At 44.8% G+C, this 12,560-nt stretch overlaps 1 protein-coding gene across 1 annotated transcript in view; it reads left to right on the forward strand.

Annotated features, from left to right (window-relative positions):
• The window catches only part of RTF1 (RTF1 homolog, Paf1/RNA polymerase II complex component), a 49,668-nt gene extending 38,089 nt beyond the window's left edge, over nucleotides 1-11,579 (forward strand). The window contains exons 7-18 of the mRNA XM_060147796.1: nucleotides 1,847-1,982; nucleotides 2,475-2,652; nucleotides 4,187-4,269; nucleotides 5,433-5,520; nucleotides 5,628-5,735; nucleotides 6,312-6,389; nucleotides 6,918-7,039; nucleotides 7,195-7,252; nucleotides 7,710-7,787; nucleotides 8,261-8,356; nucleotides 9,089-9,200; nucleotides 9,445-11,579. Coding sequence (XP_060003779.1) covers nucleotides 1,847-1,982; nucleotides 2,475-2,652; nucleotides 4,187-4,269; nucleotides 5,433-5,520; nucleotides 5,628-5,735; nucleotides 6,312-6,389; nucleotides 6,918-7,039; nucleotides 7,195-7,252; nucleotides 7,710-7,787; nucleotides 8,261-8,356; nucleotides 9,089-9,200; nucleotides 9,445-9,551 — 1,244 coding nt within the window. The 3' untranslated portion in view covers nucleotides 9,552-11,579. The remainder of the gene's footprint in view (nucleotides 1-1,846; nucleotides 1,983-2,474; nucleotides 2,653-4,186; nucleotides 4,270-5,432; nucleotides 5,521-5,627; nucleotides 5,736-6,311; nucleotides 6,390-6,917; nucleotides 7,040-7,194; nucleotides 7,253-7,709; nucleotides 7,788-8,260; nucleotides 8,357-9,088; nucleotides 9,201-9,444) is intronic.
• The last annotated feature ends 981 nt before the right edge of the window (nucleotides 11,580-12,560 follow it).

The following is a 12,560-nucleotide window of genomic DNA, read 5'->3' on the forward strand; positions in this document are numbered from 1 at the left end:
TTCTTAGTTGAGGCATGTGGGGTATAGTTCCCTGACCAGGGATCAAACCCGGGGCCCCTCCATTGGGAGCACGGAGTCATAGCACTGGACCACCAGGGAAGTACCACAGCACAAGTTTGTTTTTTGTTTTTCTTTTGTTTTTTATAAATTTATTTATTTTTGGCTGCACTGGGTCTTTGTTGCTGTGTGCGGGCTTTATCTAGTTGTGGCGAGCGGGGGCTACTCTTCATTGCAGTGCGTGGACTTCTCATCGCGGTGGCTTCTCTTGTTGCAGAGCACGGACTCTAGGTGCGTGGGCTTTAGTAGTTGTGGCACGCAGGCTCAGTAGTTGTGGCTCACAGGCTCTAGAGCACAGGCTCAGTAGTTGTGGTGCACGGGCTTAGTTGCTCCACGGTATGTGGGATCTTCCCGGACCAGGGATTGAACCCATGTCCCCTGCATTGGCAGGCAGATTCTTAACCACTGTGCCACAAGGGAAATCCTCCCACCCCAGCACAAGTTTTTGAAATGACTGTCATTTCCCTATTGATTGGCCTTGACACCCTTGTTGGGAATCTTCTGACCATATATGCAAGGGTTTATTTCTGGGCTCTCTATTTCATTGGTCTGTATGTCTGTCTTTTGAATGACTATGTTTTAAAGTCACTTGTTGGGAGTTCCCTGGTTGTCTAGTGGTTAGGATTCAGCGCTTTAACTGCCGTGGCCTGGGTTCAATCCCTGACCAGGGGAATGAGATCTTACAAGCCCCACAGTCAAAAAAAAAAACCAACACAAAACACTTGTTATAGTTGTTTTTTGTGTGGTTGTGCCATCAAATGAGTACTTTGTTTTATTTTGCTTGTGATCTGTAGAGATGACTTATTGTTCTGTTCTATGATTATACACGATGCAAGGTTCCAAAGTCAAATCTACTAAGCAAGGTATATTCAGAGAAATTTAGCATCTATAGCCTTCTCTTTCACCCCTTGCCTCCCTCCCATAGTAGATGACCACTTAAAAAATTTTTTTATATCCTTCCTTTTTATTTTTTAAACAAAAGGACACAGATTCACCCTCCATCTTAGATTAATGTTAGTGCATTATACACACTTCTCTCTGCCTTGCTTTTTTCACTTAACCATATATTCTAAAGATAACTCCTTAGTTTTTATGTTAAGCAATGGTTAGTAGATTACCTGTTTTTGTAAATAATTTTAGTGGAATACAATGATGCCCATTTTTTCATAATTGTGACTACTTTCTGTCTACAGTAGCAAAGTTGAGTAGTTGATACAGTGACCATATAATGCCTATCCTAAAAATATTTATGTGTTCATTTAAAACATTTTCTGACTCAGGATGCAGTGTAAGGCTCGGCTCTTTCCTTTTTTTACAGCTGCAGCGTAGTTCATTGGGTGGATGTGCTAGAGGTGATTCAGCCACTCCCCTTTGTGGACATTTGGGTTGTTTTCAGTCTCCTGCTATTACAAATAGTACTGTAAACTCAAAGTAAGTTTTTCCTGAAAGACTCTCTGAAGACATCTTAAGTTTATCCCCAATTTTCCTGCCAATCTTCAAGTGCCTTGAGAGATATAAAAGACAGCTGTCAGTAGAGTTGGTGACCCTTTTTGCCCACTTAGTGACAGTCTTCCAGCCCTTTTTTTTTTTTGTCTACCGCGGCTTGACATTCGGTGTGACTTAAACTTTCTGGTTAACGTACCTGTTAACACAAGTAATCACAAACCAGGCCAGAGAGGATGGAGCTGTCTATTGAGTCCTTTTCCATGTTCCAGTTCTTTTTCAGGGATGAAAGATGTTTCAGCTTCTTATTGAGAGAATCTAGGTAAACATTTCCTCTTTTTTTAAGCTGAGCTCCTCGCCAAGAAACAGCCATTAAAAACCAGTGAGGTGTACTCTGACGATGAGGAGGAGGAGGAAGATGACAAGTCCAGTGAAAAGTCAGACCGCTCATCCCGAACATCGTCATCTGATGAAGAAGAGGAGTAAGCTGTGTACATTTTGGTCTAGTAGTCAGGATAGGTGGTTCTTTGGGGAAAGGCTTAGTGTAGTTTCCAAATTTCCCCTGTTCGGGTGATGAACTTTGGTTTGGTTCCGTACCCTGAATTGCCGAGCTGGGTTCCCCAGCACACCAGCCCAAACATATACTTCTGCTGTTGGCTCTTAGCCTGTACCTCTGCACATTTTATCATGGCCAGGTGGGTAGGAGCTGCCTTCATGTCACCCTCAGATTGGCCGGGAGCTTCCATTAGTTTTCCTAGTCTGATAGGTTATCTGGGATGGCAGCCTCATTTGAGACAGTTCACACTACTGGTTAGGAATAGGATTCTAGTCCCACTTTCCTGTTGCTTCATTTATTTCTCCTACTGTATGAAATCACACATACTTCAGTTAAGTTTTAAGAAGTTGGTATTATTTATTTACCTTGATCTGTTTTTATGATGCACATTTTTCCCAGTGTCCTTTGTTCCTCACAGGAAAGAAGAGATCCCTCCAAAATCACAACCGGTCTCCTTACCAGAGGAACTGAATCGGGTTCGATTATCACGGCATAAGCTGGAACGTTGGTGTCACATGCCCTTCTTTGCTAAAACTGTCACAGGATGTTTTGTACGGATTGGCATTGGAAACCACAACAGCAAACCAGTTTACCGGGTTAGTATTTCTTTCCTTGGACAATTGTCCATGTTTTATGTTTTAAATATAATGATTCTTAGCTAGGAGTAGGAACTACTGAACAAATCTGTCACTTTTCCCATTTGATGGGAAAATAGACTCCAATAGAGTCCAGAGATGCCCTTAGAGCAGTGACAGTCTGAGCCAACCAGAGATCTATTGTGACCTGCTGCCAGGAGGAGTACTTGGAGCCCAAGGGTTTAGATTTAGAACAATTTTCTCTATCCTCCTTTCATGTAGATGTGAGAAGGCAGACACTTAACGAAGTATTTTTCAAGAGTTATGTAATCTGGAAGATTTGTTCATTTGAAAAATAAATAAATGAAAAATTTCCATGTTACATACTAAGTGACTTCTGGAACAAGGAGTTATATTGAGGTTTGAAAAATGACGAACAGGGACTTCTCTGGTGGCACAGTGGTTAAGAATCCGCCTGCCAGCATGGGGGACGCGGGTTCGAGCCCTGGTCCGGGAAGATTCCGTATGCCATGGAGCAACTAAGCCCGTGCGCCGCAACTACTGAGCTTGCACTCTAGAGCCTGCAAGCCACAACTACTGAGCCTGTGAGCCACAACTACTGAGCCCGTGCACCTAGAGCCTGTGCTCCACTACAAGAGAAGCCACCGCAGTGAGAAGCCTGCGCACCACAATGAAGAGTAGCCCCTGCTCTCCGCAACTAGAGAAGAGCCCATGCGCAGCAACGAAGACCCAATGCAGCCAAAAATTAATTTTTTTTTTTTAAATAAAGAATCTGCCTGCCAATGGAGGGGACACGGGTTTGAGCCCTAGTCCGGGAAGATCCCACATGCTGTGGAGCAACCAAGCCTGTGCACCACCACAACTACTGAAGCCTGTGCTCCACACAAAGAGAAGCCATCGCCATGAGAAGCCCTCGCACCTCAACGAAGAGTAGACCCCACTTGCTGCAACTAGGAAAAGACCACACGCAGCAACAAAGACCTGATGCAGCCAAAAATAAATTAATTAATTTTTTTAAAAAAAACCCTCCAACCTAATAGAGATTATCTTGTGAGTTCCAGCTCTGCTTCTGTGGTCTAGATGACTAGAACATAGCTGTTTGATTTTTTGTTTGTTTGTTTTGTTCTGGGTTGTTTGGTTTTAACGTGTTTTGCCTCCTTCTGTGAGGACCAGGGGCCATGTCATGTCTCAGAAACCTTGGCAACAGAAACAGACCTCACGGTCTTCACACTTGATTGATAAAACTGACCTCTGAAATCCAGGTGCACCCCTTAGTAAGGTAGAATTAAGTTGGAGGGGAAGCTTCCAACACCCCACCAGGCTAACTGCCTCCTCACCTGGCGCTTGCTTAACTCTGGGCACAGGTGCCTGGCCGTCTGAGTTCTAAGCCCGAGAAAGATGCCCAGAACACCTGGCAGCTGTGGGCTTCTCTCAGTGCGGGGTCACTCATCTGCACTCATGCAGATGGAGCCAGAGGGTGGGGTGGAGAGCTCTGAAAGAGTCTGTTGTGATTGGTGTCTCTGTCCTCACTTAGGTTGCTGAAATCACGGGTGTAGTGGAAACCGCCAAAGTTTACCAGCTTGGTGGCACCAGAACAAACAAAGGGCTACAGCTACGGTAGGAGAGGTGCTTCCGTGGCAGCTTCTGCTCCCGTGCAAACAGGCACTGCCTGTTGCGGCTGTTATTCACTCCCAGTGTGATGTTTCTTGTTACAGTAATACTGTTTGTGTTATCCCCGCAGGGGACTTGGAGGGAAACTTGTATTCTGCCTTTGCCTATAGGGAAAGTAGGATATATCTCTCTCATAGGGGAAGTCAGGGATATGGAGCAGTGGGACACATAGAAGGAAAATGTCAGATTGCGAGACCCCCTCCTCCCAGAATCCTGCAGGCATTCCTCGGTGAGCATGGTCAGGAGGCTTGCTTCTGGTCCTGGCTCCATCACTAACTAACTTGATCTTTCACAAGCCAGGTTACCTTTTTGGACTTGGTTTCTGCTTCAATAGCATGATATTGACTGAATGCTGGCTACATGCCACAGTTCTACGCATCAGGATAGAAGCGAGAACAAAATACACACACAAATCCCTATCCTCTTGGAGCCTGAAAATTCTAAAGGCCCTATATGGGAAGCAATAGAAATAGCTTGCCAGGTGACTGCAAATAGTGGGTCATAGACAAGGCTCTGCCATGGCCTTACTTGGCCTCTCTGGTCTCTCTGTTCCCTTCTCCCATTCCCGTCATTTCTCCTGGACTGTTTGAAAAGAGCCAGTTGGTGTGGGCAGCAGCCATGACGTGCTGAAAGTGACTATCTCTGGGAGGATGACACTGACTCACGTGGCCAGCACAGGAGTCAGTAGAACGGCAGTGTTCTTTCTAGGGATAGAGCTTCCTTGTCATTCAGATATCTATGTAATATTTCATATTCTTGATGCCAGTTGACTGTGATGGATTTTATTGTAAATGGACTTTTGAAGCACTGGCCAAATCCACTTGTTTCCGGGGCTCACTTTGATTTTTAGTCCCTGCTGCCCGTTAGAACAACCTGGGAGGGGCTTTTTGTGTGTACAATTTCAGTGCCTGGTTCCTACTCCCAGAGATTCTGATTCAGTTGATCTAGAGTGGTGCTTTGGCACTAGAAGTTTGTAAATATTCCTAGATGATTCTAAAGGGTAGCTATGATGGAAACCCACAGAGACAGGTGGTGTACAGTCTGGTGGGGTTGCTCTTCTGGCGCTGCAGTCAACATACCCATTCCTGAAGCTGCTCTTTTTTGTGTAGGCACGGCAGTGACCAGCGAGTGTTCCGCCTAGAGTTTGTCTCAAACCAGGAGTTTACTGAAAGCGAATTCATGAAGTGGAAAGAAGCGGTAAGTGGACAGACAGCACCTCCCTAGCAGTTGTTGATGAAAACACTGAGAGAGCCTCTTTCCAAAACCCTTTATCATAAATAACCTTTTATCATGTTTTGGTCCAGATGTTCTCTGCTGGCATGCAGTTGCCCACTCTAGATGAAATCAATAAGAAGGAATTATCTATTAAAGAAGCTCTTAATTATAAATTCAATGACCAGGACATTGAAGAGGTAAGAAACCTGGTACCCCAGAGTCCGGAGGCTCATCAAGAACCAGTGTTAGAGAAGATCATGCCTTTCTTTTCTTTCCTGTATCTTGACATTTTTGGCTCTGCTACTGTTGCGTGAGAAAGAGGGAATACTAATATCGCTACCTTATTATTTATAGTTCATCAAGATTTTCTCCATACATTCTCACTTGAAGTCATAGACTAAGGAAGTGTATTCAGGGTTCAGGAATCTTTATTCTTCTTCTAGGCTTGGTCCTTTAAGAGTTTTCTTTTTCCAAAACATTTTGGTAAAATTCCTTGATCTTTGTTCGCTTGGACAGTGGCTAGCCTGACAGTCCTTGGGCTGCTGCTGTTTATTGGTGCATGTTTCTTCCCACTATCCCAGAAGAATCTCCGTGACCCCGGAAGCAGCATAGCATCCCTTGGAATGAACTCGCTCTCTCTGTGGGGCATGGCATTGCTATAGGAAGAGCAGCCCCCGTTTAACTAGCTGCTTACCTCCAAAATGGGCTCACCTATCTTGCCTACAGAACTAATTTAGACATACCTCACTGCTGGTATCTCCTCTCTGGTACAGATTGTAAAAGAGAAAGAAAGATTCAGGAAAGCTCCACCCAACTATGCTATGAAGAAAACGCAGCTCCTAAAGGAAAAGGTGAGGACTTGTGCTTGAACCTCTCTCCCTGTCCTGTAAGGAGATGTGGAAATCAAACTTGTTCACCGTCTTTCAAGTTAGTAGTGGCAGGATTGGGAGAAAATGCTGGGCTCAAAGGTAAGCAACAGTGCTTTCCTGGCACCTGGGCAGCATCCTTTGGCTGTTTTCCTTTCTATAAATTGAAACTGATCTTGCTTGTTCCATTTTCCTCACTTTCTAGTCACTTTAGTTTCGTGTGTAATAAGATAGACCCCAGGGTAGTATCAGCACTGGGTCTGAACAGACGAATGATATTGCCAAGCCCAGCTGCGGTGGGTGGTTTTCCGTTCTTCACATCAGGGTGGGGTGAGCCTTGTTAGGCTGAGTTAGCCATGTGGGGCCTGGGTTCTACGGTGTTTGTTTTCAGTACTCTTTCACACCTCCTGTCATTTGTTCATCATGTGAGGTATCTTGCCTGTGCTGGAAGTAATGGGACACTTAATATAGAGCCAGTCATAGCCAGAATCTCACATGTCTCTCTATGTGCAGGCCATGGCTGAGGACCTGGGGGATCAGGACAAAGCCAAACAAATCCAAGACCAGCTGAACGAGCTGGAGGAACGAGCAGAGGCCCTGGACCGCCAGCGGACCAAGAACATATCTGCGATCAGGTGTGTTACAGATCCTTGGTCCACAATTATCAGGCGAGCCTGTGGCCTTGTACGCACTGTGCCCCAGTGGCTCCACGTATCTCTGGGGTGAGGACTCAGTGGTCCCCTCCCTCCTTTCACAGCCCACTGACTCATGCCTCTTACTCACCCCACAGTTACATCAACCAGCGGAACCGGGAGTGGAACATTGTGGAGTCTGAGAAGGCCCTTGTGGTGAGTAAGACAACTTTATCTGGATCACTGAAAATAATTTTAATTAATAAAACAATATGTAATAAAACAATATGTAATCTTTTCTGTATCTTGCTTGAGTTTATCTTTCAATTATTGAAGTAACGTGTACACTTAACACACACATAGTTTCTCTGTAGGCACACATACAAGCACATAAGTTATTAATTTATAATAAAAAGCAGCAGTCTTCTACCCTGTCTTATCCCTCCCCATCTTTAGATTCTACTCCATGCGTATTCATTTTTATCAGTTTCCAGTCTTTTTCTTTTGGTTGTTGCCCCCATAATCTGCTCTGGTGTTCTTAAAGGGAAAAGGACGATAGACAGCCTTTGACTTTTTTTAGGACCTTGCAGACTGTTATTTATATGTAAGCTTACGATGAATGAGAGGCGGGGGGCAGGAGATACAGTTCTGTAATACATGCTCTCTGTTTCAGGCTGAAAGTCACAACATGAAAAACCAACAGATGGATCCTTTTACCAGGCGACAGTGTAAACCTACCATCGTTTCTAATGTGAGTGCCTAGAGAGGACGTTTTTAGTCAGGACCTAGATTCTGGGACATAAAATGAATTCCATTAGGAGATTAATAGAGAAGTTAAAAATAATATTGTCTTAGTGGGATTTGCTTGCCTCAAACTCTTGGGTCTGGATACTTCCTTTTTTTATCTTACTCTAGGACATACAGGTAGTGAAAACCTGGCATGGATTTGTAGAAACCTATGGACTAACCGCCTATGCCAGGGCAGGTTTACCAGTGCAGCAGAGGTGAGGAATGTGTAGGCTGAAGCGCCTAGCTAGGGCCCGTCTGGGCTGGGCTTCAAAGCTTTTAATTGCCCCTTTTTGCAGTGTGGAGGAAAACCCCACTGATCTGCTGATGGGCCCACTGTGGTGCCTGTGATGTTAGTGGTGGTAGGTGGGACAGAAGCTGGTGGTAGGATTGTGTGAGTGTTGAACAATCTCTAAAATAACTTGCATTGTCTCTCAGTCCAGAGACCCGGCTGTTCAAGCTGCCATATTGGCCCAGCTGAACGCAAAATACGGTTCTGGAGTGTTACCAGATGCTCCAAAGGAAATGAGCAAGGCAAGTATACTACTGGAGCTCGGCCGCTGGTCCGGACACCAGAGGCACTTCCTGGGTCGGGTTTGATTGTCCCCACCTGGAGGAACATGGCGTCCCACTTGCAGTCCTTTCTCCGTCCTCATTATTTACAAATGTAATAAACAACTACTGAATTCTGGTCAGATGACCTAAATTCTAAACCCAACACCACTACTTAATGAAGTCCTTGACTACGGCTTTAGGCAACTGACCTCTAGCCCTCTAATCCACATTTTCTCATATGTAAAGTGGGGGTAATATTATATACCCTGCTTATTTAACTCATAGGACATTTAGAAGGGGTAGTTGACGTGTAAGGATGAGGCAGTTGTAAAAGTGAAAGTTCTTTGAAAACTAAAATATTAAACCAAGAGAAACTGCCCGTTTAGAAGCCATTTTCTGCCTTTTCCTGAGGAGCCCAAACTGTTCCAGGAATTCCTAAAACCTTGGGTCAGAGATGGCTTGTTGTCTTAAGCCCACCCTTTCTCCCTCACACCACAGACATGAGCCTTCCCTTCCCTCTCCTCTTTTAGGCTCAGAAAAGAAACTTCTTTATGGCCTCTCCTGTCCTCCCTCTGAGAGAAGGAATCAGAAAAGGGCCTTAGTAGGAAGATCTAATGAACTCGAGCAGGAGCCTTTACTGTTAGTGGTCACTGCTTCTTGAAGTCCACTTGCATTTATACTTTGTAATTACTTTTTCTCTTCACATTGCAGGGTCAGGGAAAGGATAAAGATTTGAATTCTAAGTCAGCCAGTGACCTCTCAGAAGACTTGTTCAAAGTACATGATTTCGACGTGAAGATTGATTTACAAGTTCCCAGCTCAGGTAGGTGAAGGTGCAGATTGGTGATGAGCAAGGACCACGTGGCTCCATGGCTCTGAGCCAGCAAGGAGGCCTGATTTTAGGGAAGAAATGGGGGTGTCTGCTTACCAGTATTTATGGAGACCAGAGTAAGACAGGCTGCAGGTCTGTTTTGAGAGGGAACAGGGACAGTAAGGAAGGCTACCTGAAGGAGTGAAGCACAAGACCAAAGGACCTCAGATGCCGATTTGCCTCTTCTTTCCCATAGAGTCAAAGGCTTTGGCCATCACCTCCAAGGCTCCGCCAGCCAAGGATGGAGCTCCAAGGAGATCTCTGAACTTGGAAGACTACAAAAAACGACGAGGGCTTATTTGAGCGCACCCAGCCTGCTGCTTCTGACCCTGCATGCCCCATCACGGTGCCCCACCTTTCCTCTTTTCCTTTGATTTGCCCTCACTGGGCTGGAGCAGCAGTAGAACTGGGAAGAGACTCTAAACTGCCAGTCATCTGTAATATAAACCATTTGCTGTATAGACTTCCCTTGTCTGCAACATCTCCCACCAACCCCCCAGGCCCCACCCAGTGTGAACCTGGGCTCTCTTGGGCTTTATCCATGTCTTTAGATTTGTGTTTGCCTTTTTTTTTTTTTAAAAAAAAACCAGCACAATTCATTGGCCACTCTGCACGCATTCAGTGTTACCGTGGAGCTGGGATTCTTGCTGGAGCCCCTGGCGGTGATAGCAGCAGCACTGGGCAGCCTCCTCTATGGACTGCCTTGGACCCAACCATTGAACATTTGGCACCTGACCCTCTGGAGGGAGTGGGGACTGGGCACCTGCAGTCCTCCTTCTTCTCTCCTCATCTTTCTCTTCTTCCCATCTCTGTGGAAGAAGGATTTTCAAAACCAGTTTAGTTTCCAAAAAGTGTACATTTGTGGGGAGGGAGGGGGGTCTATTTGAGAGAGAGTGTGTATGTGTGTATGTGTCTGTAAGTGTGTGGATTTTTTTATCATTTTTTAAAAATGCAGTACTCTTTGTATCAGTCTGTCATGGGTCTATAGCTGTTTCAGATTTTTTTCAGCTGTACTTGAGCATCTGAAACTGCAAGAAAGAAACTCATTAAATGTGATTCTTCTTACTAAACAGGCCTGACTGCTGTAGCTGTGTAACTTCCCCTCCCCCACCTCCTCTTCCCCATCACCTCCCCCACCTTGGAGAAATCTCCCCAGTTTGGCCCCTGCCCTGTCGGCTGTGTCCTGGCAGGTGGGAGGGAAGCCCACAGCCAGGTACCAGGGAGGGCAGTGCAGGTGTCTTGCTCAGCCCATGTGTATAGCCCACAGCTTCCTGGCTGAGTGTAGAGTGTGTCTGTTCTCCACCCCATGTACTTGTCTCTTCTTAGTGATTCTGTTTTGCCATTTCAGCAAGAATAATATTTTGTTCTGTTTTTTAAGAGAAAGTATTCAACATGAATGTGGAGAGAACGAACACAAAGATTTAGGTTGCAAATGTTACAAGCATGTGCAGTTTTGTGTGTGTGTATACATATATATATGGTAAGCATATATATTGTTGTGCAGCTAGGGTGAAGCCAGCAAAGAAGTATGTATGTCTTTATGAAATGTTTGCAAAGAGATAAGCTGACTGCTTGATAATCATTCTCAGGTGTAAAGCTCCAAGTGTAAATAAAAGTGGCATTTAACAGATCTTTTCAGAACAAAGTACAGCTGACTATATAAAACAAGAACTAAGATAAAGGAACAGCTGAGAGCTTCTGATTCCCACAAGAGGGAGAGGCATCTCAAAGCCCCGCTTTGTATTTCTTCACCCTACTTTCTATAAGAAAGTGGGATGATGGGAAATCATGGAGTTAAGTTGTTTTTAAACATAAAAATGAACTTGGTAACTCTTCCGGGTTTAGTAGAGCCTCAGTGTTGCTTTAACTTAGTTTATACTTTTTTTATTTAAAAAAAAGAAAAAAGCAGCAATCGATGGTTTTTAAAAAGAATTGTGTCTGTAAAATTGATAAATATGACTGTAACACAGCTATGTGGTGGCTGTGACACAGTTTGGTTGGGCAAAGGAATGGTGATGGACTCATTAAAATCATATATACTTGAATAGTCCATTGACCGAAACTCTTTATAGACTATTGTGTAAATGTGGAATCACAGACTGTTAAACATTGCCTGGACTCCAGCAGAGTCCTGGAAGCTGCTGGGACCTCTTCTATAGTGACAAACTTGGACTTTTTTTTTTTTCTGGTTTTAAAGACATGAAATTATAGAATCCATATAATTTGCTGGAGTCATTCTGATCCACCATGTAGATCTGTATTTAGTATCATTTGGATTTGGAGAAGTGTCGGTTACATTATGGCTGTGTAATAAAATTTTTATTAAAACTACATCACACTGTAGCCATTTTGCCCCTACCTCCCCACATGCAGCTAATGAAACTTGCGTTCTGAGACACCAAAACACAGCAGGGAGCAAAGCCAACCAAAGAAGATAGAATGTTAACTTGTCACCTGAGTAGCCTACTTGGTGATTGGAGTCAAGACCGAGGGCTTGTCTGCAGTCTCAGCTGAGGCAGGACCTCTGAACTGAGATCTGGTCCAGGCATTGGCTTTATCCCACCAGCTGGGCTTCTTGGTGGTTCAGGCTTCTTGTGCTGGGGAATCACAGCAGCAGCCCACTGCTCCACCCCGACCCCACCATGTGGTTTCAGTATTGAAGGGTGCGGCACCTAAGACGGCTTTCTACATTTTTCACTTCCTTCCGAGAAGCAAAAAGGCCAATGTCCATATGCCTAGCTCATGATGTATAGGTCTGTTTGTCTTGCTTCTGACAGGTGCAGGGAAAGTCTACTGCCTGCAACTTCCCTTCAAAAAGAATGCTTTTGTTTTCTGTTTCTGTGAAGTCCTGACCTGTCACTCAAACTGTACAGATACTTGTAAATAAACTTTATGCCCTGTTTTAACAAGGGAATCAGATTTAGTCCAAGGACTGCATCCTGAGTGGCAACTCTCAAAGTCATGCTTTAAAAGTCCAAGAGAGTCTCTCTTTCACTTGGTTTCTCTCCTTCCCCTACCCTTAGCCCTGCACCTCCGAAGTGAAAGTGGCTGTTGTCGTCTTCAGCCACCCGGTTCCCCAGAAGCCTCTCTGAGACAGTAGTTGTCTAGAGCCAAGGCAACCTCCAACTGGCCTGGTTTACTTCCTACTTTGGAAGATATATCACCAAGCTTTAACAGAACTAGGTGGGCCCCAGATACACTGCCTAACACTGGGGAGAGTCTGGTCCCTCCAGCTTTCAGTTGGCTAAGCCACAATTCCTTTGTTAACCTGTTTTCAGCCTGTCACGGGTGTGAAGGGGGAGCCCAGGGGCT

The sequence above is a fragment of the Lagenorhynchus albirostris genome, chromosome 1, assembly GCF_949774975.1.
Source record: "Lagenorhynchus albirostris chromosome 1, mLagAlb1.1, whole genome shotgun sequence".
Classification (NCBI taxonomy): Eukaryota; Metazoa; Chordata; class Mammalia; order Artiodactyla; family Delphinidae; genus Lagenorhynchus; species Lagenorhynchus albirostris.